Source organism: Poecilia reticulata, chromosome 11, assembly GCF_904066995.2.
Source record: "Poecilia reticulata chromosome 11, P_reticulata-male-v2, whole genome shotgun sequence".
Classification (NCBI taxonomy): Eukaryota; Metazoa; Chordata; class Actinopteri; order Cyprinodontiformes; family Poeciliidae; genus Poecilia; species Poecilia reticulata.
The window spans coordinates 18336107-18363289 of record NC_088840.1 but is presented as its reverse complement, the minus strand read 5'-3'; the positions used below and the strand labels follow the sequence as shown (position 1 = coordinate 18363289).

The window sequence follows — 27183 nt, the reverse complement described above, 5'->3', positions numbered from 1 at the left end:
TCGTTGCTACCCTTTCTTTTTTTTTTTTTTTTAATCTCCAGAGGCGTTTTTCTTCTCATTTCCATACCGTGTCCTCTGTGCGCCCTCTGTCATCAAAGCTGACTACAATATGCACTTGATTAGTACCAAAAAACTCCCGAGGATGGTTCATATTTTCTAAACTTTGCAACAAGACACTTGGCACAGGCAAGGGGGAAACAGGGAGTGGAGAGGAAAATGAGTAAGAGAAGGAGAGAGGGTGGCCATGAGAAAATTAAATCACTGCATCTGGAGTGGTTATACTTGCTCTGTAACAAGAAAGTGTTCAGTGAACTCTTTTTCGCTCTTCTCTCTGATTTTTCACACAGGTATGAGGAGTTATTAGGCCTCCCCATACGCATACCTCAGAGTTAGACTCCTTTTGGACAACATAGACGCAAATATTTGCATAATTAGAGTTTAAATTTTAGATCTAACAACTTTAACAGTCCTGGATTTCCAGACAAACTCTTGACCTTTTATGAAAAATGAGCTTCGGGGGGGTCTACCCGGCACTTCCTGATTGGAGGACGGCGACGGTTCACAGGCAGCGATGGTTTTTCCAGGTTTTTAAACAGCATGTAGACCAACTCCCCAGTGATCTGTTTCCCCGAGTACATACACACACTAAGTGCTGAGAAAGCAGCCAGATCTCACGGCCTCCTTCAAGCTGAATATTCTCAGACACATCAGTGGTTAGATGTGTTTTCTTGACTGTCTCCGACGCCGCTCTGACTGAACATTCGATCCAGGTAAAATACATCTGTGTTATTGTGTGATCTCTTCCAAGAGTCTGAGATTATTAATGAGGTGGAAAGGGAGAAAAAACTCTGCATGTGCTGGACTTTGTTTGCAATCGCAGCAACGCGTGAGCCCCTTTGGTTTGATACAATAAAATCCAAGATGATGTGACCTGTGGCTACGGAAATACAAGTGGCTCTTTAGATCTTCCTTAATGACTCTTAATAACTTTGGCTAAAAATTAAAAGATACTAATTAATATTTTTAAGTGCAGATATAATAGCAAACTTTTTAAACAACTTTTCAAATTTTTTTTGCACAGAATTTACTCAAAGAAGGACACTAAAAATACCAGTGATATTTTTTAAGTTTTCAGTGTCATTACTGTCATTTAATGAATTTTGGATAAACTATGAGTAAAGGACAGATGGATAGACGACATATTGTTATTTTGCAGTGTCGGCTTTCTTTTCAAAAATCCTGCTGTTCCATTAAAACTGAAAAGAAAACTCTTCTGCCAACTCCAACTCCAGTATCACTGTTGCTGCTGATGTACATAGAAAACCTTTTGTGAAAGTTGCAGCGTTTTAGTCTTGAAACTGAATAAAACACCTAACCCAGGAGTTTTCTTTCAACTAGAACTTTCTCAGATCGTCATTTCGAGATTTAAGCTCTTAGGTCTGACACAAAAACCGTCATCATTCTCTTCTTTTGTGAGATAACGTTTGTTTATTAATACGCGTTAACCTAAATGTTTGTAGACAGTTGTAGGAAATCAGAGTACTCAGAGGAAATCAAGATGTGCACGGGAAAATCATAGCCACTCCACAAACTCTGAACCTTTCTTTGTACAGAGTAAAAGTGGTAACAGCCACATTGAGAAAGAATGAAATTGCTGTAATTTTCAGGAATAATTTGTATGTTTCTAGCTCAACTTTGTTTTCTTTTTTAAAGTAACAACTATTATGAAGTCAAAAGTGTCTCAGAGGTTGTAGACCAAAAATACACTAATAAGTTCAGCGTTATTAGAGAAAGTATAAACAGCATAATTGTGCAATGCTTTCACAAGCTTCACCATCTTCAACATGTGTCACAGCCACAAGCTTTGTTTGCAGTGGCGTCACTGAACCCCATATTATTGTGTAAGTGCTCGTCAAAACCGCAGTACTTGGTGTACAGTGCTGCACTCTGATGTTGGTTTCCTGGTGTTTGCTCAAGAACTGAACCAGCCACATGTGTTCATCCCCACGCCCTCCCCAAAAAAAACTCCAAACACAAAATTCTACTGAAATGACCTCTTTGACAAACGATTGTGTGCCTCAGTGGAGCAGTTTGGAGCTGTTCCTCCTTAGGCGGGTCATTTTCCACACACAACTGTTATGCCAGTTCATTCCTCAGGCAGTGATGTCATGGAGAACTACTTTGCTCAGTTGGATGAGGTGGAATGCTGCGGTTTCAGGACAACGGGTCCGCTCCGATTCAATGATTGATTGAGAACCAGATGGGCGGATCGGGAGATGTTTAGTGACAAGAGCCTGGTAACCGAGAAACACGAAGTCAAACAAAACTTCTAATTGATCAACGGAGCAATTATGTTCAAGCTGTGGGATGAAATGTGAAAAGTGCGGGTGTATTTGTATTTATTTATTTTTTGTAACTGCGACTCTTATCAGTTTGGATCATCCATAGACTGAAATATCTCATATTAAGTCTGGTCGGATGTAGTACATCTAGAAACATTTGTTTTTAAGTTCTGGTCTCAGATTTGGGCCATTCTAAAACATAAAAACTCTTCATTCTCAATCATTTCATTGTAGTTAGGGTTATATGTTGAGTGAGGTTGGGTAGGGGTGAGTTGAGTACTATAGTTAGAGTAGCACTACTTTAATATATTTTTACACAAGTAAAATTAAAAGTCAAGGAAATTACTCAAGTAAGAGTAAAAAAAAGTATTTGGTGAAAAAGTATTTGGTGAGTACTCAGTTACTCAGTTTCAATCAGATACAGAGTAACTGATTGAAAGATCAGTCATTTAATATTTAAAAATTACATCATCTGACGGACAAAAACATAAAGTTATGAGGAAATGTTGATATTTTAAGAGTATGTGAAGAGATGGTATGTGAAGAGATGTCCCATGAGAGGAGAGATAAATTATACAAGCAGGTTTGGGGATTTGGAGTTTGAACATTTGTAACAAAATCTCATGACCGTCCTCATCCATGTGACCCCATGTGGAGAAGATTAAAAGAGAGTAGGGCTGATTGTCCGAGGGCAGCAGGGCATGAAATGTGGATAAATGTGCATAAACTGGTGAACATGAAAAAAAAAAAATCCTGTCTGCAGCTGCTCAACCTGAGATCATGGAGATAAAGAATGAGCAGCTATACTGCTTTTCAAAGCAGTATAGCTGCTTATTTGGGGTGTTTTCTTTCCCCCAAATAATATTTATTCATAAACTGTAAGAAGTTATAAAAAAGTGCTTAGCAGTTTTAAATAAAGAGGCAGAGTTCAATTAAACTGAGTGTTTAAATCTCACTTGTGCCATCTGCAATAAGCAATGAACAAGAGGGACATCTACTGGTTAAAGTGATAATTACCTTTTTTGCTATTAATCTAGTTTGACATTTAGAAAAATGAAATAGCTGAGTCGTAATTTGGAGAAAGTGATATATAATTTTAATTACAGTGGCTGAAATGGGTCTCCAGCATGGGTGGTCCTAGAAAGGGGCGCACGGGGGCTGATGTCCCTGTAGTAGAGCTGGTCGTGCTGCTGCTATTGCCCTTGTATTGAGGAGATAATACGAAATCAGTTTCTTATGGCGATATGTGCTGGCAGAGAAACTGCAAATAATTGGTCGCTTAGATTGCTTTAATCTTTTACCTTCACAATTTTACTTTAACAAAGCATTACAAATTAAAGGGTGGCACTTTTAGCGTTAGCAGTTAAGCTACTGCTCAGTTATGGTTCTGCAACCTGAGGCTAAGGAGCAACAAGTGACTCTTCGACACAATTAATTAATATTAACTTCATATATAAATCGATTAAATATTGTCCTACATTTTTGTTTCATTTTATTTCCCCATGAAAAAAAAACATTGGCTTCTCAAATAAATTTGGTTTAGAACAACCAAAAATATTGACTAATATTTACTATAAATAACTACAACATATTTCCCTCTAAATTAAAAATGCTAACTTTATTATTATTATTATTATTATTATTATTATTATTATTATTATTATTATTATTATTTAGAACATGTCTGTTTTCTCGCCCCCCACCTTACCCACGTGACTCCGTGCCGCAGCAGAAGTCACATGACCACTTCTTCTTGTTTTCCTGTAGCAGAAAATATCTGATTTCCTCCGCTCCTCCTTGACTTCACAAGACTATTATCGAGACGTTAGCGGCTAATGCTGACACAGAAACGTCTTTCCAGCCACTAGTCGTTAGTCTAATTACAAAAGATGAGCAACGAGCCACCAATGTAGCTATATATAGCTGACCGGATAACCCGACAGCAGCAAGCAACATCTGCCTTTTTTCTTTCTTTTTTTTTTTTTTCTTTCTTTTTTTGACAAGAAACAGAAAGTAAATCCTCGAAAAATTAGCATTAGCTTAGCTTCTTCTTTCCCCTAACGTTTACATCAGCTTTAGGAGGCAGTGGCCGCTGTCATGTCGAAATATACCAGCTTCCCCGAACCGACGGAGGACCAGAATCCTTTCCAGGTGGGTGACAGGAAGCTTGTGGGGGTCCTGATGGATGACAGATCTCTGCTGCTGCTCATGTGACATGCTGGGGCCCATCTGTCCTCCTTGGTGACTTGCCTATTCGCATTGTAGCTTTTGTAAACCGATGTGGCAGAGGGAATTCAACCAGTGGTATAGCTGTTATAATGTAGTTTGTTTTTGTCTGCTAGGACCCTGCTGTGACTCAGCATAGCAGCAACACCGAGTATGCAACACTGGACCTTTACAACCCGTTTGATAAACCAGCTGGGGTGAGTGTATTACATGGATTGTGTGAAAAAAAATATTGCATTTTTAGACCCCCCCCACCCCCTTTTGTCATTGAAGTTAAAAGTTAGCATCATCCGTCTCTTCCTCTATCCATCTGTCACTCAATTAATCTGTCGATTCTTCCTTATTTCTTTAGCTTTTGCTTTTCTCTGGTTTCATTTCCTTTAATCCAGACCAGAGTAGAAATATTTTATAGTGAACTTTTATGTCTACATGTACTTAAAAAAAATTATAAAAAATATGGATAGGATGCTATGCTAATCAACTTGCACAGTTCTGTACAAGAGCTAATGCTAATGCTGCGAGAGTATTTGAAGTTTTACATTCTATAGTTGCATGTCAATAAATTTGAATATTACTGAAAAGTTTATTTATTCAGTAACTCATTAAGTGAAACGCTTTATATATGTGTTAGTATATCAAAATGGTTTATTTATTTGAGTTTAATATGATGATTTTCAGCATAATTAGAAGATTAGAATATTACACCAGAACAATTAAAGCCTCATCGGAACATATTTTCAAAGTTATTGAGATGTACCTGTATATTTTACGTTACAGCTTGTGCTTTATAGACACAAAGTTGGTCAGTATCCATCCTTTAGACAAAAGTTCACAGATTGTAATTAAAATGTTCTTTGTAAGAACATCAAGTCCGGTTTATAACTTTTCGCAGAACTCCGCTATTGATTTTAAAAAAAGGTTAGACCATTTTCATCATCTTAAAATTTAATTGTCAGGTAAACTTTGCTCCTTTTAAGCACACCATAATGAAATGGGAGCTGAGTCAGGAATTTTGCACAGAAATGTGCTTATAAATATCATTATGTAGATCTGTAAAACTCAGACGTCGAACCATTGATTGTTTTAGTGCCGACAAGCATCAAAGTGAAACACTGTTCAAATTAAATATCTGTAACATCCATCTAGCTGTGTTCAAAATGTCTAATTGGTTTTCTTAACATTACTGTATTCTGCTGCTATGAAGAATTTCCAAATAAGTAGTTTAAAGTAACTTAAATGTCTTTTTTATTGACATTAATGGACGTGTGTTCCTTCTTTCTTTCTAAACAAATGTATTGCAGCCTCCACCGCCATATGAAGCCTCGTCTCCGTCTGCACCTCCGCCTGCGCAGACGCCGCCCAGCAGAACGACACCCACTGAGCCTCGCAACTATGGCTCTTATAACGCACAGGTACTCATGTTGTGAGGTCAATACTATGTTCTTATTTCTGTGGGAGCTAGGTGCCCATATAGATGTGACACAGAGGACATACTGACAGTGACTTGCAAGAATATTTACATCCATTGAACTGTTTCAACATATTTTATTTTAATTTTGTTTGACAGACCAACAGAAAGTAGTTATTAATTGTTAAATAGATTGTGGAAGCAATGTGCCATGGCCGCTGGAAAAGACAAGTGTTTTGTTGTTGACTTAACATCCAGAAATCACTTGCTTCATTCTTGTTGGTTGTCCAGGAGGCTCTACTGCTGCTTTTCAAAGATGCACATTGGTGGGTCTCTTTGCAGCTGCTTTCACCTGTGAATGTAGATGTTGATAATCTGCTAGCCAGTAGCAGATTATTTGGATTTAAAGTGACAGGAGGCCCTTCTTTTGAAAAGAGCTCAAAATAGGAAAACTGAGCAGACTAAAATCTCATTATCTAAGAATGATTTTGTGCAAAAAAAAATGTTACAAACATGTTTTGTATGTCCCATAGACCTATCCTAACCTGTTCAGCATTTGGATCTGCAGCTAACACATTTACATGTCCCCTGTCATTATTTAAGTAGTAAAAGCAGACTTTTAATGTGGAAATTGACTTTCCGTTTGCCTGCTGTCTCTGTGTGTAAGCCTGCAGTGAACGCCACCACAGCGGAGCTCCTGAAGAAGCAGGAGGAGCTCGAGAGGAAAGCCCAGGAGCTGGAGAGGCGGGAACGGGAGCTGCAGTCACACGGCCTCGGCCCTGGAGCCTGTAAGACGCAACCAATTTTTATGATTTTGTTTGTAAGGTGGAATAATGGTGCCCTCTGATAGATTTCTACTACACTGGGTTTATCAGATAAATATGTAAAAGGCTTTGCGCTTTTTTTTTTGGCTTTACCTGCTTCTGTTCTCTTCTGCAGCTCGTCAGAATAATTGGCCCCCTCTGCCTTCGTTCTGTCCTGTGGGGCCCTGCTTCTACCAAGACATCAATGTGGAAATCAGCCAGCGCTTCCAGCGAACTGTCACCATCATGTACTACTTCTGGATGTGTGAGTTTATCTCTGAAATATATACTCTTGAAATGTAATAAACTTTGGTTTTCTTGTGGGTTTAACTTCACGATCTGGGCCTGACAAAAAGCACGACTCACAAGTGGAGGGAAGTTGAGAACAAACCCATGAGGAAGAAGTTCATATCGCATGCGGTTCTGCTCAGATGTTTATATAAACTCACAATAGACACAAGTGCTATAATGTTTATTTTCTTTAATTCTCCAGTTTTCTATGATTTAACTTATAGACTCAAATATATGTGTACAACTAGAGCTTTAACTAACAATTATTTTAGTAATTTATTATTTTGTCAACTATTCTGGCAATCAATCAAACAAAAAGTGGACACATTCTGCAGATTTTTTTATTTAACGATTTAAACCGTTTTTTAAAACAATGCAAATAAATAATTCAATTCGTCTTAAAATAAGAAAATCAACATTTTATTCCCTGAAATGCAACAACAGATGATTCCTTTAGTGTACGCTTGATCATTTGCATCTGTATTTAATTTGATTTAATTGTGCTTTGGGGTCAATTAGGTTCTTTGGAATTTGAATTAAATTCAATCTGCATCTAAGAATATATCAATACCATCTAGTGCTAATCTGTTGATTATTTTTTGAACTAATACATTAATAAATTTGATAACAAAAGGTACTTAAAAGACTTTTTTTTTTCCAATGCCCAGAAATCACATCACTATTCAAAAACTACATTTTGAATGCAAGTAAATTACACACAAAAATGCTGCTTTGACACAAATTTTGTTGAAAGGTTCAAATGTAATTTGAGAAAAAAAAACAAAAAACTTTAGAAAAATTTAAATTCACCCCAAAAATACAAGATCTCACTAGTATGTGTTGCTATTTACAGACGAAGGACTCAGGAGAGTTTAAATCTAATTTGAAACGATGTTTGTTTTTATTGAACCAAATCCTGACACGCTGGTTTGTTTCTGTGTGCAAACGGGACGGTTTTAGAGTCTTTGTTAATATTTTTTCCGTCTTTTCCAACATGCAGTCTCCGCGTTCACGCTCGTCTTCAACCTGATCTCGTCCCTGGCCATGTTCTGTGCGGACACGACCAACGGTTCCGGCTTCGGCCTCTCCATTCTCTGGGCCCTCCTCTTCACGCCCTGCTCCTTCGTCTGCTGGTACCGACCCGTGTATAAAGCCTTCAGGTAAATCGCAGCTGCTCATCAGCTTTCATGTTCAGATGAAAATATTGTTTTGACTGTTGTTAATTGCTGCATGTTTTTATTTATTATTCTCTTGCAGGAGTGACAGCTCCTTCAACTTCTTTATCTTTTTCTTCATCTTCTTTGCCCAAGTCTGCGTCTTTGTCATCATGACTATTGGGATCCCCGGATCAGGATTCAGGTATAAATGTATTTTTCTCCTTAATCAGAGAAATATATCTCTAGGAAGGGGAACGATGCTGCAGTTGTATTGTAGATTCCAATAATTTAATCTCTCCTCACAGTAACAACCTTTTCTTTTCTTGTCATGACATGATAATTTCTTAATGGAGAAAGGTTGGTTTCTTAGTTTGTAGAGCAACAATGGTTTAAAAAGTTTTAAATAAAAAAAAAAAATCAAAGAAACCGAAAGTTTTTTTCAATAAAATGCTGCAAGGTTGGCAGAACAGGAATGCTTTGAGTTTGCTTTTAAAGTGAGACGCTGTAGTTACTGATCAGAGGCATCCAGAGAGCAGAACCATAATGACTTAAAGAACCGAGAGCCGATCTGGAGTTGATTTTGTGTGTAACAGGACCTTTACTTGAAGACCTGAAGGGCCTGTCTGGGATACATTTAGGAAGGGGTCGGGTCACTGAAAGCTTTAAAAACGATACCAAGCTTATTAAATCTCTTCGCTGTAAGCTGGTGGAGAGACTTTTAGATTGTGCTCAAACTTTTAGGTTCCAGTCAAAAGCCTAGCTGCATCCATTTAAATTTGTTTAAATGGATGTTTTTAGTTTTCAGAAAAGAGTGCAATACAGGAATTCTAATTTAGTGGAAATAAAGGCGTAAATATGTACAGATTTTTTTAATCAGGTTGTGTCAGGAATGATGTGACTTTTCTTGTGTTATTTTTCTAAGATAATGAAATTCGGTCTGTTTGAAAATGAAGATCATAATTCAGAGTCGGTTTATGGGAAGCTTATGGGAAGCTCGCAGGGTATAACCAAAGCCAGCAGCAGATTCAACAAAAAATACTGGCACATTCTGCAGATTTCCCACTTAAGCATTTTGAACAATATTAGAAATACACTAAAGGATGCAAATAATTACATAACTTTTTTGAATAACAAAAAAAAGCAGCCTAAAATGCAGTAGCATAGCATGCTTTAGTGTACAAATGATCATTTGTAGCAAAGGATGCATCTGCAGCTAAAAAATACTGCCTACTAATCTGTTTATATATTTTGTTATTTATAATTGGACAGCAAAATATGCTTAAATGGACATTTCTTGTTACATAATTTGAACTAGGTGAAGCTAAAATGCCATTTTAAGAGTTCTGGGTAGAACAGACGTATATATATATTGTATATTTTTGGCTTAATTACCACTCTGCCTTTGTTGTTATTTCATCAAATTGTCTTATTTTGCGTCTGTATACTCCAGTTAACTATTAATCAATTACTAAATTAGTTGACAATTACTTCAATAATTAATTCCATTAATCGTTTCACCCCTAGTTCAATCGCAGTTTTGTGCTAATTTAACTTTAGAAAACTCCTTGGATGGACCACTCATAAACTACATGTTTCATGCTAAATTGGCTATAACAGATTAATCTCTTCCTTGGATTTAATTTAATTCACTGCAGTTGTATCCTAAGAGAGACAAGCACATCAAAACGTCTTGGTATCGTGATTTTCTCGTTCTTATCGTCACTCTTAGTTTCTCTCACTGTAACCTATTTTTCTACCCAGCGGCTGGATTGTGAGCCTGGCTCTTCTGAATAAAAGCACTGGCGTTGGCGTGCTCATGATTTTCAATGCCACCCTCTTCACTGCCCAGACCGCCATGGGGGTTTTCCTGCTAAAGAAGGTCAGTAGCTTTCTATTTGTAGGGCGAATCCAAAGTTAGAAGCACACGTTAAGGCTGCATTTTGACAGAATGCTCCTCAGGTTGTGTGTTGTTTTTTTTTTATAGATTCATTAGCTCCATTTCCACAGAGATTTGATCAAATTTATTGTTGTAAACTTAAACCTGGCTACTTAGCAATCTTTTACTGCCAACCCACAAATGGTGTTTATGGCTTACTTTGAATAGGATTAAGTTGTAACTTTTACTTTGTGTTTCTATTTTAGTTTTGAATAAGGGAATTTTTGATTCTGTTATTAAAAGTTACAACTAATAATGAAAAGCTTTGATTGGCCGTTTTTTATCACACTAAACTTAAAGTGTGAATTTTAAAGCAGATCTTTAACAGCCTTGCTCTTGAAAAGAATAACTACTTCCTATTCGTTTTCACTATTTAGTTTGAAGGTGTGGTGTGCTTGTTGTTGTTTTGTGATTTCTAATCGGAAAAAAAAACAGGAAGGAAATCCACAAATCTTGGCAAAAAATGTATACCTCAAGTAAATTTGAGCCTTGACGTTGTCTTGGATTGATGTTTTGAGTATTTTTCCACAAGTGCTGCAATTTTGGTCGATTCCCCCAGACGTAACTGCTGTAACTGAGTCAGGTTTGTAAGCGACCATGATGGCTCACATCATTGTTTTGTGTCCAAAGTGTGGCCCATACATCCAGCAGATAGCAAGCTGCCTCTTAGAAAAGCCACATATCAGGTTCCGGGTGTCGTTTTCACTCTCATTGTGCCGATAATGTGACAATGAATTGCTGCACATATCAGGTGTCAGTGTACTCTTCTTCTTCTCCGCCTCAGATCCACAGCATGTACCGGCAAACCGATGCCAGCTTCCAGAAGGCTCAGGCTGAGTTCGCCACCGGAGTCATGTCCAATCAGGCCGTACGCCAAGCAGCTGCCTCTGCTGCCCAGGGGGCCTTCACCGCACCTCGATAGGAGAAACGGGATGAAGCACCGCTTCTTGAGCGGTGGAGAGTCGCTTCTGCGAAAGCGGGGGTCTGCTGAAATACCTCCGAGAAAGTTCAAATTTGAGTAGTCGTGCATGAGTTTTCGGGTTTTGAAAGTGTACAGGACGAGCTGCGCACATTGCCAAACTGAGTAAACCAAAAACGCAAAGGTTGAAATTGTGTAAAATATAAAAACAGTGCTGTCAAATTATCGGAGGAGGAAGCAAACAATGCTGCCTGTGTACCCAGCTTGTTGAAATACATACATTTATGTTGAAATGTTGCCACTTTTCCCTTCATATCTTCATATCTACAACTCATCTGCTCATCCTAAAATAGTGTTTTTGTTTTGCTTAAGTGTTGAATAACAAAATATTTAGTTGTTACAGATATGAGTACTACTTAGCTCTGCTGCCAAATCTTCTCACACTGTAAAGAGGAAATGTTTTGTTTCTGGTATATGTGATTGTTCTGTTGAAGCCTAATGTGATTAAGATTATAACTGTTTTGGTTTTAATTAAAAAATAAATAATGCCATGCTTTCACAGTCTGCAGCTGCTTTCACTTCTTTAGTTGAATTACAAAAATAATTACTTTTAAATAAAAACAATGATTTGATCAGGATGGCTCTTTGCCCAGGGTGCCTCTGTCAGGGGGTGGCATTGAGTTGGCCAGTATTCAGTGGTTTATTTGCATTTCTTTGGAGTCATTTATAGCTTCTTCTGTAGATTTTTAAAAATTATTTCCTTTGAACTTCCTTATACTGAGAAATTCACAGACTGCAGCCATTTGTCATGTATGTTGCAGGCAGTGACGTGTGGTGAGGTTCATAGCTGGTGAGGCAATGACTTAATTACAATCGGATTTACAAATCTAGACCCCCTGCATGCTATTGTTTACATAAGGACATTTCGCGCATGCGAACAATGCTGGAGGGCAAAAAGACTGTTCTTTAACATGTGATGCTTAATAATTCTGTTATCTCAATCAAACTTGACATGTAGATATTAATTTTGTGCTGTGCTTAACAGCAAAGGGAGAAACCGTTAAAGTACAACTCAAAACCACTTCTTTCTCGCTCTCCGTATCAGCACAGCTGCTGTACGGCTAGCTTGCCATGTCTATGTAGCTCGCTGTACTGTCTCTTACTCTGCAGTTGTGGAGTCACCAATGTCTGGGTTCATGAGCGCCCCCAGCGATGAGGCAGAAGAACTGCCTGCCTCACCTCGAATCTGTTCTCTGCCGCTTAAGATCGCTCCTCAGCACACGAAACACGTTACACACACAGTTGGTGACAATAAAAACACAGTACATTAAATACATAAGCTAAATTATGGAAAAGCAGTTCATACATTAAATATTTTTAACCATTTTATTGGCGACTTACAGACAGGAGGAGCATGCTCTCATAGAATGGCAGCCAGTGCAGTTAGCGAGAGGTTGAGCAATCCCAGGTGAGGCTCAGCTCACTGCTGCCTCACCGGCTTCGCTTCCAAGCATTTGAATGGGAAAATGCGAAAATCCAGCAATTTTGAAGAAAAAATAATCAGATTTGGTTAAATAAAAAATAGGTACTTTATAGTACAAACCACGGTGAAAATATCTTTATAAATGATTTTAATATATTTTATTTTTCCATGATGACAGGTGAGGCTCTGCCTCTGCCTCACCTGCCTCCCCTGACCACACGCCACTGGTTGTAGGTCAGGCTGAGGGTATTTTAAGATGTGATAAAACGTCAAAGCCTTATCGCTCTTCTCTGAAGCTGTGTAAAAATGTTGCCCGTTTTATTCTTTTTGAAGTTTAGGCAATTAAAAATCAAACATTTTTGATGACCATTATTACATTTTTTCTGTTAAGGAAGTTATCAAGTACCTATGTTATGTTTCTGTTTTTGGCATCAAGAGGATGTAGTGTAGAAAACAGAATATTTAGACAATTTTAACATGAATTGAATTATTTAAATCTGATTACAGCGTCTTCAGCAGTTTATATCTGTGTGAGGAACATGTAAAAAAGAAAAGATTCTTACTTTAAAAGGCAAGTTTACAGATTTTTTTTTTTGTCACATTAAATGTTTCAGATCTAATTTCCATGTCACAGAATACAATTGTAAATGCAAAAATCAGACTATTATTTTGGCAGAATTGTATAATGGTGGTCTGAGGATACTTTATGTTATTTGGAGAAGTTGCTGTAATTGATCAAACCATTAATCCTAGTTTCTACCAGAAAAATCTGAGGGAAATGTCCAACCATCCCGTAGCAACAGCAGCAGCAAGTCTACCTCTGAACTAATTAATAAAAGAAAACTAAATAAAGAGTGGCCAAGTAAAAGTCTGGACTTAATTGCTGTGGCGTGAAATTGAAAAGGTCATTAATGCTTAAAAACCCTCAGAAAAAAATTGCATGTGGGCAATATATCCTTGATTCTGTAATTAGGGTGCGTTCACACTGCAGCCTGAAGTGACCGAATTCCGATTTTTTTTTTTTTTTGACGTAATGCGACCTGTATCCGATCTTTTCATGGCAGTGTGAACAACACAGGTCAGATTCTTTTTCGAATGCGATCCATATCCGATACGTATCCGATTCAAATGAGACCTCAGGTCGCATTCATCCGAAACTGAACGTCACTGATTCTCAACAAATCTCACTATTCTGTGTCCTGATACGCGCAAGCGGGAAGAAAACCAACAACCATGACGGACTATATGAGGATTAAGTTGTTAATATGCTGCGGCTGGACAACAACTTCAAATGTGCAAGTTAAGCTCCGCCGTTAGTCTCCATGTTTACTTCCGCAAACACGGAGCAGTTCTTTTCATAGCGGTTGGCAGAACACTGACAACGCCGATGCTATTGCGCCCTCTAGTGCGCATGCGGGACACTTTCAGGTCGTTTGCCCGTTCACACTGCAGAACGCATACAGGTCGCATTTACTGGCAGTGTGAACGGCCCGGCAAAAAAAAATCGGAATTGCCAAAAAATCGGAATTGGGTTACTTCAGGCTGCAGTGTGAACGCACCCTAAAAACACGATATTAAAATGTGTCAACTCAATGTTTGTATTTAAAATACATTGTTGATTGTTCAATCAATACTTGAGTTTGAAAAAAAACAAAAACAAAATGTTCAAATAAATCATTCTGAATCATTTAAAGCCCTGAATTACAATGACATTAACACTCATGAGGGGCCCAGAGGAAGAGGCTCGCCTAGGGCGGCATTCATCCAAGAAGCGCTCCTGGAAACACTGAAAACAGTGGAAAGGACCTGCAAACCTGGTGTCACTTTTTTTTTTTTTTAAACTTCTTTAAATTTTCTTTGTTCTTTTATATTTCTTTGTTGCTTTCCTAACCGTGCTGATACTTTTTGCTATTTTATTTTTTGAGTGAGGGGGCTGAGAGAGCAACGTCAAAGACAGTTCCTCACTGTAAACATGGCGGAGGCAGCGGACACACCACAACACCGGTTTTACTGCCACTTCTGCAGGAAAGAGACGGAGCCCCAACTGCCGGTGGGTCTTTTTATATTTACATATACATGTATATAGCGTTACTATTGTCATTAATGTCTTAATTTAAGATTTACAGATTTACTGTCTGCTTCCTTTTTAAACAAAATGCACTTTTAATCCCTTATAATTCGCCTCAGAATTATAATAAAGTGAAATCTCTTAAATAATCAGCCTTTAATAGATACTTGGAGGTAGGTCTTGTGCGCGTAGTAGCATGAAACTCTTAAATTAGATGGTGCGAGTAAAATCTGGTAATTCACTTTGCCATATTTAGAAGCGCTTCTGCTCTGTCCAGTTGTCTGCTGTCAACTGCGTGCCAAACACGAAGGGAGTGCTGTGGGTGTGCACACTGCTAGCACACACACACACACACACACACACACACACACACACACACACACACACACACACACACACACACACACACACACACACACACACACACACACACACACACACACACACACCACCGAAAATTCATACAAACCACACAACACCGGAACTCTGTGGTCCCAATCTGATTTTTCTGAAGGTTTAGATAAAAACTGTTAATTTGGAATTTTTCTAGAAGAAGCGAACATAGAAAAACTAAATATGGCAAGCCGTTGTATCATTTATGTTTAACGGGCTTATGGGATTCTCCCCAAGGCAGCATACTACAGAGGTAATACAGTAGGTTTTTTTTTTCCATGATAGCGCCTGCTACTATTTCAGGTCACACAGTCATTGTCTTTATTTAGTATATATATATAAAAATGAAAATTGTAGGTCTTTTTAGCCTATATGTGTAGTCCAAATTTAACCTGAGCAAAGATATTGAAAGTCAAGCGTATTTAGTCTATTTACCAAGCTTTTGATATCCGTACGTATCTATATTTTCCTACCATATTTTATGTATTTCAACAGAAGGCAATGTCAGCTGCTTTGCAGATTTTCAGACAAGTTTTCTTTAACTGGATTTTTTTGTGTACTGAACATTTCCTTGATGAAATCTGTGGTCTTTTCAGAGATTAAAATCTCTGGAAAAACTGCGACAAAATTATTTATGCAGTAAAACCAAAGAGCTGATGCAGGATAGGGTTGGGCTACTTTATTTTTAGCATTTATGTGCCTTTGGAAATTATTTGTCAAATTAAAAAAGAGAAAACATAAGGAATGAAAAGTTCTTACATAACTTTTTTCTGTCTTTCATTTGATGTCCTAAAGCATTTGGGTTGCCTTGTGTATCCAGTACTAATATGACCAAAAAAATCTATTTCAGACACTAGAAATGATTTAAAAAAAGAATTTGCAGTGTTATTATATAAATCTGCAAATATAAACGTTTCACATGAAAGAAAATACAATTAAAACTAATAAATGATGTAACTGAGACATGAAGTGTTGACTGTGGATTAAAGCATCCAGCTGAACTTCAATTCATGTGTTTAGTCTGATTTAAATTTTTAGGGACATTTTCTGCTTTTTTATTTTGCCTTTTGGGATGCTATTTTAAAATTTCTATGCCATTAATTTAATTTATTTATATCATAGATTGGGCTGTCACATTTGGCCAAATATAAGTTGTCTGAAGATATTTAGAGGTCATAAAAAGCCTAATAATTTGACATTTAACAGCAGTTTAATTCAGTATTGTCTCGGAGCAGAACTTGTGGTAAATGTAGAATAACAAGCATCTGCTTTGTTTATAACGTCGCTAATAATCCGGAGCGTAAATCAGATCAAACCCCTGCAGCCAGATCCAGCATTTTTCTTGGAAGAAACCATTGCAGGAATAAACCTCAGCAGATACAGCAGATGATTAAAAACCCAGAGGCATTGGCTGTGAAACGAGATGAGGAGATTTCTGAAGATGAACTTGTTTCCTTTCAGGATTTGGTCTGCCCCACATGCGAGTCCGACTTCATCGAGGAGGTAACAGAAGACTCCAGGTAAAAACTGAATGCTCAATATTACATTTTTCTCTCAGTTTTGACGACGTAGTTGGGAGTTTGCCTTATGAAAGTATGCATTACTGAAGATATTTGATATTAAATCATGTGAAAACCTCTGACTTATGCTGAGGAAAACCTTCAGTCTTCTAAGATTCTCAAAAGAACCTGGGAATATAGAGTCTTTACTTAAGTAATTTGGATCATACAAATTACATTCATACATTTAAACCCAATTTTTCCTGGGCTGAAATGTTTTATAAATGTTTTATAATTTTATTTAGAATGAATAATTTTTTATTTCTTTTTAACAGACATTTTCATTAAAAAGACAATCATCATACTGAATTCTATTTTACCTATTTTACTCCACTTTTGAGCAGTCAACGACATTCAGCACCTACTTTTGCTTCCAGATTACATATCCAAACTTTCTCTTCCTTTATTTTAGTACGTCGTTCAAAAAGACACTCACATGATGCTTTTTTAATGGATAGTTTAATTTATCCTGAAACAGAGAAGGAACTTTTAGCTCGCCAGTCGGTGCACCCTGGGGCCTTCAAGTAGGAGGAAAATTAGGTGCTGAATTTGGTCAGAATCCCCCAAATTCCTTCCACTGGAGGAAGTAAATCCTCCAGCAATCTTTTAAGAGAAAGATGCTCTCCTAATTTTTGTCTTTTTTGTGTGTGTGAAGTTTCCTGCGGGACAGAGCGTCATCAGTAACAAATGCAGAGTCAAACTTGCAGTTGCCAGACGTACGTGGAAGTAATTGCGTCGTAACAATGACTCCTTTGTGCCTCAGCCTTTGTGTGACAATTTTCTCTGGTCTCCCTTTGCAAGATATGGCAGCTGGTGTTCATGGAGCGCTCCGCCCTGCTGTCCCACCCGCCCTCCTCCGAGTCCCGCCCAGAGGACAACCAGCAGGTATCTCCGGCGTCCCCGGTCGTTACAGAGCTGCAGGAACAGGACTCGCCTTTTAACGTTGAGCAGGACGAGTCTTCCAGGCCTGAGCAAATCCCCACTGTATACGGGTATGTTTGTAGACACTTCAGTGATACAGGGAACTGTGTTTGGCTTTCTGGGTCAATATTTGTCCAGGTTTTCTGAAGTTTTTAAAAGTTTTTTAGACATATTCCTGTTGCTATTGGTCTAACTAAAGGCAATATTTAGGTAGTTTCTTTAGTTAAGCCTCTTAACTCATGAAAAGGTAAAAAAACACACAAAAAAAACATGTTACATGCATGCACAACATAAAACCTGGTAAAAAAAACCCCAAAAAACTAAACATTATAAAGGACATATTTTCGTTCCTTGTGACCAGCATAAAAAAACGTATTCCCAATTCTCATGCCCTTCTCCAGTCTTTGAGAATCACTGCCCTCCATCATTTTCATGCATCCCTGCTTTATATGTCTGAGGCAGCTCAGTGAATATCTGTAATGTTTAACCTTTCATGCGAATTTTATTCCGTCTAGTGTATTTTTGCAGAAGCAAGTGGCTTCCTAAAACAGCTACTAGCTGAAAGTGTTAATGCTTGTACTCATTTCTTAAAACAAGACTTTTTCACGTACTATTCATATGGGTTTAATACCGTGTTTCTCAATTCCGGTCCTCACCGCCCCCCTGCCCTGCATGTTTTAGATGTTTCCCTTCTGCCACACACCTAAATTCAATATTTTGGTGATTAACAGGCCTCTGCAGTACTTGATGGTCATGTAATCATTTGAATCAGCTGTTCTGGAATAGAGGCACACCTAAAACATGCAGAGCAGGGGGGCCTGAGGACTGGAATTGAGAAGCACTGGTTTAATAGGACACGTATTTGTATTGAACGTCCACAAAACAGATGTTAATATTTGGCTCTTATCTGGAGAAAGATATTGTGTTGAAAAGTTTTTATTTCCTGGTGTTAAAAGCCTCATTAGAAGTTGTGGTGATGACGATGCGCGCCAATGCACTCCACACCAAAACATTACAGGAATCTGGTCGCAATTCACACGTTTTCCGCTGCTGGTGGCATCTAACATGCACCAATAAATATATCAATAAATAAATGCTCCTTAGTTTTTCACCAGTATTTTTTTTTTACTATTTGAGAAGTTGATTAGTTCTGTATTGTTTTTTCTTTTACATTGATTAAACCAAAACAATCAGTTTCTTTTCCGTTTCTACTTTCACAACGGAGGGTTGCAAGGTTTTGTTTTTGTGGCCTGCAGGGGGCACTGTTTCCTCCAAACTGGATGAACATTTTCAAAGGTTAATACTTTCAATTTATATAGAGTTTTCTTCCGTCTCCCCACTGAGAAAGACGGTTTTTATTTCTGTTTCTGCTTTTGTGACGGTCATCTTCCATTTTAGGCCATACTTTTGACTTTAAACATTCAACTTCTTACTGTGTGAATGACTTGTATGAAGGATTTTTGAAAGGAACGGACAGAAAATAAGTGAAAGCTCGTTTTAGAAAACCTCTAGAACTTGCAATGTTTATTGTAAAACCACAAGAATTTCTTATATTATTTAAAAAAATATTCATCATGTTGGTTTGAAGCAGCTTAAAATCAAGTGAAAGTTTTCTAAGTCAGACGTTTCTCTGCTTGGTTTTGCTCTCACTCAAAAGGATCATGCAGCAGGTCTTTTCTGAACTGTTAGCCACCAGCGGAAGCTCCACTTCTACTCCAACCGAACTGTGAGCATGCTTTTCTTTCTCATTACTGGTTTTGATTCACGTCAGTTGCTTTTGATTTCACTCTGACTTCGTGTGAGACACTTCCACTCTTTTGCTTTGCCCCCTTAGATCAAGCATGATGCAGTTGTACTCAAACCCGGGAGATTATGCGTGGGGACAGGGAGGCCTCGACGCGGTCGTCACAGAGGTCAGCAACAGCAAAGTTACTGATCACTGGAGTACCACAGCATGCAAATCTAGACACGCCCAGCTCCTTATGTGAAGCACCAGAGTAGTTTAGATATTATTTTGTATCATATGATGTACTTCCTCTCATCCAGTTATTAGAGCGGCTGGAGAGCACGGGTCCACCGCCGGCTGAACAGGAGATGATCTCATTGCTGCCCAGTGTTTGCGTCTCTCAAGAACAGTTAGGTGGGAATTTTAGCACGGCCTGCTGATGTATGTTTGGCCTTATGGCTTTTTAAACAAAGCTTTGTTTCATGATAGAAGTAATTTCCTTCTGTATTTCCCCTTTTCTGTCATTCATCACACTTTTCTAGTCTATGCTGTCCTGTGGGGTGACCTATTGCTTCCTTGAACAGATTAGGATATATTTATGGGCTGTACAAAACATGTTTGGTTCCATCCTTTGCACAAAATCCTTCGTAGATGATGAGATTTCAGTTTGTTCAGTTCTGTCTATTCTGAGCTCCTTTCAGAATGAATTGTTTTAGGGCTTCTTGTCACTTTATATTCAAATAAGCTGCTGTTGACCACGCCGCTAACTCAACCTTTACACTCGCATGTGAAAATGGCTGCAAACAGATCCGCAGTGATGCAGCCGTACGTTTTGAAAAGCAGAAGTGCAGCCTCATACACAACCTGCAATAACTCACCAAGTGGTTTTCTGAATGCTAATTCAACAACAAAACACTTGTCTTATCCAGTAGCCATTGTACAACACATACAGGGGTAAAACCAGCTCACCAAATGTGCTGGAGTTCCCCTGGGGTTGCTACGTAACGGTGCAGTGTGACTCAACAATCGGGAAGTTTTTGAAATCCAGAAACTAAAAAACATTAACTTAGGGGTGCTGTGGTGGCGCAGGAGTTAAGCACAAACCATACATGGAGGCTTTAGTCCTTGATGCGACCGTTGCAGGTTCGATTCCTGGTCTGGAGACCCTTGCCCTATGTCTTCCCCCTTCTCTCATTACCTACTTTCATGTCCATTCAATATCAAATAAAGGCCACTAGAGCCAATAAAACCTTTTTTATTGGCTCTAGTAAAATGAAAAACTCAAATGGAAGTACAAAAACATGCAAAATGTAAATTTTGCATAGGAGGTTCTCTTTAAAGGGCTCAGAGTAACAAACATGCCTGTACTAATATTTTTCTTTGTTTTTTTTCAGACTGCCGACTAGAATGTCCAGTTTGTAGGGAGGAGTATTCGCTCGCCGAATCTGTCAGGAAGCTTCCCTGCCTCCACTACTTCCACAGCGACTGCATAGTGCCCTGGTTGGAGCTGGTGAGGATAAAAACTGGCACGCTTGCAAACTATCAACATGAAACACTAATCTGGATGCAGAAATTTTCCACTTGTGCTTCATCACAAATTCATGTGCAGTGATCAAAAGGTTTTCTCTCCTCTTTCCAGCATGACACCTGCCCAGTGTGCCGCAAAAGTCTCGACGGCGTCGACAACAACCTCCCGCCCACATCGCAGCAGCCCCAAGACGAGCTCTCTGACAGGCAAGAGCAACAAGAGAGGGAGGCGATTTGAGCAACGGGACTCTTCGTGTTGGATCAGCCGCTTTTAAATAAAACACATTACATGCACCGCAGTTCTGACTGCAGCTTAAGCCTTCACGTCATTCACGCGTCTCCGTGAAGGACCTTCATGTTTTCTACTCTAAGGAAAATGCTATTTTATGCCACGGCTCCCAAGAAGCACCCAGCAGTTTGCTTGACAACATCCTGAGCAGGTGTGCTCTCCTCACTGCGCTGCTCGCCGAGGCAGTTTTCTGAATGACTGACTTTGATGTGACGAACTAATAACCACTGCGCTGCTAGTGGCTGTCAAAATGATGGGCTCTTACAGACTTATGAGGAAACACTTTTACAATATTGTCTTGGTGAGACAGTTTCAGGATTTTGTTGACCTTTAACCAAGTTAAAGCAGCTATTAAAGCTTAACCCTGTGACCTCCACTCTTTGTACATACTTGTGTTTTATAATGTGATAAACACAAGCAGGTGTTGCAGTCTATTTCAGTGGTCAGTGAGGTTAACATGGCTGAACATATAGCTGAATCCTTCTGTATTTTGGGCCTGATTTGGTACAAAAATAATTATAATTTCATATTGGCCAATAGAAACTGTTTAACATTTTATGACAAGTGCATGATGAATGAAATAATATAAAGAACCCTGTTTTCAGTATACAAAAGATAAGCAAATCATCCAAACATACACATATTTTCAGAATTTAATTAAATACAAAAAGTTGTAATATTATATAGATGCTTACATACAGAGTGATTTTTTTGCAAGAATTTATTTCCAGTAATAAATGCATAAAATTTTCTTTTTTTTGTAGGAGCACCAGATTTTAGCTGTTGTAGGATTTCTCTTTTATTTTGAGTAAAAAGACTATTAATTTTGTTACTATTTACCCAGAATGCCTTGCACTATAGTCCACTTCCTGCTTTTAGAGCGATTTCTGACTCGCTTGCATCCACATATGCATTCAAACCGCAATAGAGTTACTTTAGTCGAACCGAGACCTGGGTTCAATTAAAGCAAACTAAAAAGGGCTGTTGTAAAAGCACCCTTAAATGCAAGCAATTTTCTTGTTTCCAAAAATAGCTCGATTTTTTTCTCAAAAATTTGATTTGCTTTTCTTTTTACGTTTCTAATAACGATAACATACAATCAATAGCAAAAATAATTAGAAAATCAAGCTGTTTTTTTGCATTCTAACACCTCATATTTTCATATTATATTCTATTAGTCCATATTTCAACTTGTGCAACCAAAAGTATTTGCTTTATCCTGCCCATATGTGGTAGAATTAACCTTGTTTGACACCAATGCATTAAAAAAATGCAACAAAACTTTTTTAAAACACTACTACTCACTCTGATAATCTGTTTTTTATGAATGGTAAAATGCCAGGGGGTTGTCCGATGGTGTTTTATGTTGAGGTTGGAACAAATAGCACTTGCTACAGTCAGTATAAATTCATAATAGAATTAGATATCTACATAGGTGTATAAGAAAGTGAATTTTTTGTTTCCATTCGCAGTTAATACAAGTTTTAATATAGCAGAATTATGTTTTCTCTGAATTCTTAGTTTAATCTCAAAATATCAGAATTCTGACCTTTTTATAATTCTCCAGAATTATTTTTTTAAGGTTAGATTTTGAAGATTAAAGACAAAATCTGAGAAGAGAATCAAAATAGTCAGAATACTTTTTTTCATAGGCTCTCTTGCATATTTTCCCACCTTTTAGTTGAGAAGTTTTGAATTCCTAATGAGGCACTATCACAGTTTATTTTTCTGAATTTCAGCTCAAAAACTCCAGCTTCTGGGGACAAATAAAATAAGCCCCGTCATTTTTTTTTTAATTAGACCAATATGTTCGTTTTTACAGTGTGCAATCCGTTTATTTAAAGGCTTTTGTGCTGCGTTCACGTCCTATGTCTGTGCTGTTAACGTACTGTAACGTTACGTTGACCCTCTGTGGTGGCTAACCTAGGCGGTTCCGAGAGTCTGACAGTTGACTGCTGCATACCAGCGAACACACCCTGAACTAACCCACAAAACAACTCTTCACGGTAACCTAGAATAGCTGCAAAAAAAACGGTACAAATATATATATATTTTCAGTGACCAAGGACCGCAGGAACCGCTCACAACAGACATTTCCACTCCTCTCCTCCTCCCTCCCTCCCTCCCGTGTGGGACTCAGAATGCCCGTGTTGTACACACACAGTAGCGATACGGAGCTGAGCAGACATGGAGGCCCGATTAACGAGAGAGGCCCGCGCTGACACATCCAGGCCCAGCTAACGGAGACTCGTTGTGGATCTCAGAGCTCCTCTGGAGATATTACCGTCACCAGTCGCTGTAAGGGGAAACGGTTTTACCCGCTACGGAGGGAGAAATTACAGGGAGACCCATTTCGGGTTTCTGTTGATTCAACGCAGCCGCCATTTTGTTGACAGTTTTTTTTTAATAACCTTACACGGCTCTGCATCTGCTGTTTTTTTTCCCCACCACTGGAATATAACGTACATTTTTTAAAATTGCTATTCGGAGTCGAAGTGATTATAAGTGCGTATTTGAAACCGAATTTTGACATTTTTCCCCCTTGGTTGTAGCCCCAGTGTAGCTACTGCATCGTTAGCCGCCGTAGCTGAGATGTAGTAACACGAGTGACTACGAGAATGTGACGGAGATGCAAGATTATGGACATCACTTATCCCCGAGTTGTGACATTTACTTTCGGTCACCGCAAATTGTCTTAAAGCTGTAGGCGTTTGCTGCTCGTTTCTAGCATAACTAGAGCGTTGGTTGCTGTTGTTGCTGGGTGAAATTAGCTTAAATCGCTATTAAACTGGCTTCTGATTGATAGCTAGTTAGCAACTGCCAGTGCCATTGATACATAAGGACTGACTATTATTGGACGAGCGTTAGCTGGCAGTTTACTCCATAATAAACGAACACATTTGTTAATGTAGGAGTTATATTAATCGCAAATTGACCAATTCATTCCCGTGTATTTTTTATGTTCTGCCAGCTATAATCGGAAGTATTTAAAAACGTTTTTGAGAGGATGCTTTTACATGTTGGCACTCAAAATCCACCTTCGTAACTTTATGTTTTGAACCGCTCCTGGCACAAAATCGCTGACTTTTGTGAATCCACGGGGATTTCTTTGTGCCTTTTTATTTAATTTTTTAAAATCTTTCATAGCTGCAGGCGCTTTGCATAGATTTGTACATGTAAGCAGCAATTTCAAATCCAGATCTGATTGTGTTTTTGGTTCTACTATTTCCAGCAGTTGGAAGCTAAATCGTCATAATAATAATAATAATAATAAAATGTGGCCACCACGTTGATGCGTACATGAGGACAGGACACAGAGCCAAATGATGTGAACGCCGTTTCTGGACAAATTTTCAAAGGTGAGTGTTTTCAAAGATGCTCTTTGTAAGATGCGATCAGTGGAAAATAATGCTGCCTGCTCTTGTTTTGTCTGTGTAACCGAGGCACAATTTGCGTCATGTTAATTTCTGAGCACGATTAAATCTATTCTAAGTCATTTCTCATCTTAATTCAATCAACATCTCATTTGTCTGGACATGGATTTCCTCAGAAATATTAGTATGACTGAACGGCCAGTAGCTGCTGAAGAGCGAATCCCAGGAGGGTCTGTGTTGACTGTACAGGAAACTAAATGCCGATTATGTTATTTGCTGTTTGTTTTTACATGATATACTTAATAAATCAGAATACACATAAAATATGCCCCTCGTTTCACCCAGCAAAGCATTTCTGCAGAGCATGACTGCATGCTTCAGATCTGACTGACACCTGTCATCTCCGATGTGTTTTATTTATACCCTACTACAATGCAGCTTCGGGTTGAAAACATCACAGCTGCTTCTTTGCTCTTAAGGGTCACACTCAGTTCTGGTTATATAGCCCCTGCTCCATTGTTAGGCGATGCACAGCGAAGGTAGTACTAAAGGAATTTGGCTGGTTCCTCCCTCTGAGCGGGGCTCAGTCTGTGCAAATACCGATGGAGTAAAAAGCCCTGGTGGAAATGACAGGGCAGACGCCAGCCCCTCATGTGAATGATGTGGTGGAGGGTGGAGGTTGGTGAGTGGGTGGGTTGGATACTATTGCTCTGGCCACAGGGAAATCAGCAGTTATGAACAACGTGTGCAAAAGCGAGGAGAGAGTGAAAGGCGGGGAGGGTGAGAGGAAAGAAATGGGAGGGGGCGCGGGAAGTTGTTTACTACGTTCCTCCATGCTCTTGTCGTCTTATTCGGTTGCTGGTCTGATATTTATTATGAATCCCCTGTTATTCAGATTGTTTGTTCTCACTTTATGTACCGTTCTTTGCACTTTTAAGTCTCGGCTGTGAAAGACAAAGCAAACAGTTGACAAGCTGACTGATATCCCAAAAGCAGCGGTGTTGTCGCTGCACAGATCTCTAGAGTAACCGATAATGAAATGACTGTTATAGTCTTGCGCAAAAGCTGAAGTACCTTCATGCTCAACTTGAAAATGACAGACTTTAGGGGCTGGGGATTACTGATCTGAGATTAGACCAATGATCATTCTGGTGGCATTACTAACAGCAAAAGTACCAATAACTGACTTGTCTTAGTCGTTAAAAGGTGAGAGAAGTGATCTGACTCGCTTGAATTTGGGCACCTGATTTTTGAGTTAGGCGCTAAAGTTGCCTTTTTACATATAGTGCCCTTAAGTATTCTTACTCTTTGAACTTTTCCACTTTTTTTTTTCCTGTTACAACCACAACTGTAGTGTACTTTATGGGATAGACTATGGTTTTTATTTACATGTTTATTTTTTTAAACCAGCATAAATCTGGAAGGTGTGGTGTTAATTTCTGTCCAGCCTGCTTTATTCTAAAGCCCCTGAGGAAATCCTGGAAAATCTAATGTTTTGAAATGGCCTTATTAGTTAATAAAATACATTTATGTGCAATTTAATCTCAGTATAAATCCAGATGTTGTGTGAAAGCCTTACTAGTCAATAGTTGACAAGCAGCATCATAAAGATATAGGAACACACCAGAAATCTGTGATAAGTTATAAAACTATCCCATTTCACGCTTCTCATTTTCTGTGACAGAGACTTAGTTTTGTAAACCTACCAAGACACAGCCGTCCACCTAAACTGACCTGGAGAGCCTTTTTATCCAGAGAAGCAGATAAGAGGCTCATGGTGACTCTGGAGGAGCTGTGAAACTCCACAGCTCAGGCTGTAGAGTTTGTCAACAGGAAGAAAGTTTGTCATGCAAAGCTGGAATTTAAGGCAGAGAGGCAAGAAGAAAGTAATTACTGAAAAATGTTAATGAGGCCTAATTTATATATCCCGTCCACTCTATTGTCTAATACTCCCATTCGAAGGGTGACACCAAACCCAAAGCACAGAATGAAAACAGAGTGTCAGATCACAAACAGGGAATGACAAACAGTAATGTTTGTTTTTAAGGTGAGACCTGCTGGTTTTTAAAAATCTATCATTATGATTAATCTCTCAGGAATGACAAACATAACAAAAACTGTTTTGATTTCCTGGTGAAAAGTAACTTTTACATTTAGTTCCTTTTTTCTCCTGAGTAGTTTTTGACAAACCAGCATACCATTGCCCCCTTCGAGGCTTTACTGTGTACCAGTTTCCTAATATTGGGACCAAATTAGGATGCAGTCTTTGTCATTTTGTTGTATTTTCATCAAGACTTGCTGTTGTAAAATGACTAATCTTTTCCATTCTACTTTGACTTATATTCTATTGACTTATATTAAAATAGTACAACATCCAATTCCAAGGTCCATTAAGTAAGTGTGTAGCAGAAAACTAATATCGTACAAAAGTCTGAACACCTCATCTTCTCCGTAAAAGTTGGCAGTGGCAGTATCTTACTGTGGAAATTTTCTTCAGCAGCTTTAGGAAGAGTGGTCAAAGATTGCAGGAAGGTGGCTGAAGCAAAATACGGGGTGATGGACAAGGGGCCACTGAATGCAAATGCACACCACACTTTTCAGATTTTTTTGTAAAATGAAAAAAAAAAAATCCCTGCAGTTCATAATTATGCATTACTTTGTGGCACCAAAAAAAAAAGGTGAAAGAAGTCCAGTCAGACGTTGGATGCAGTTTTCTCATCAGTGCAAATGTTTTAGTGTGCAAGAATGTGAAACGTATTTG

At 38.5% G+C, this 27183-nt stretch overlaps 3 protein-coding genes across 4 annotated transcripts in view; all 3 read left to right on the top strand.

Annotated features, from left to right (window-relative positions):
• Nucleotides 1–4066: 4066 nt before the first annotated feature.
• Nucleotides 4067–11635, top strand: scamp3 (secretory carrier membrane protein 3). The gene is made up of 9 exons (XM_008422480.3): nt 4067–4493; nt 4685–4765; nt 5870–5980; nt 6644–6764; nt 6916–7044; nt 8071–8230; nt 8328–8429; nt 9989–10106; nt 10948–11635. The coding sequence occupies exons 1-9, from the start codon at nt 4440–4442 to the stop codon at nt 11083–11085; spliced, it is 1014 nt and encodes a 337-aa protein (XP_008420702.1). The 5' UTR covers nt 4067–4439; the 3' UTR covers nt 11086–11635.
• A 2601-nt stretch (nt 11636–14236) lies between these two features.
• Nucleotides 14237–21058, top strand: rnf115b (ring finger protein 115b). The gene is made up of 10 exons (XM_008422481.3): nt 14237–14382; nt 14491–14615; nt 16488–16546; nt 17241–17301; nt 17387–17577; nt 19164–19232; nt 19341–19419; nt 19553–19646; nt 20627–20742; nt 20872–21058. Exons 2-10 carry the CDS (start codon nt 14538–14540, stop codon nt 20995–20997), a joined length of 873 nt encoding a protein of 290 aa, XP_008420703.1. The 5' UTR covers nt 14237–14382; nt 14491–14537; the 3' UTR covers nt 20998–21058.
• A 2128-nt stretch (nt 21059–23186) lies between these two features.
• Nucleotides 23187–27183, top strand: part of ash1l (ash1 (absent, small, or homeotic)-like (Drosophila)) — a 36778-nt gene continuing 32781 nt past the window's right edge. For both annotated transcript variants that reach the window (XM_081612430.1, XM_081612429.1), the window contains exons 1-2: nt 23187–23346; nt 24281–24407. The gene's annotated coding sequence lies outside the window, so the exon portion shown is untranslated. The remainder of the gene's footprint in view (nt 23347–24280; nt 24408–27183) is intronic.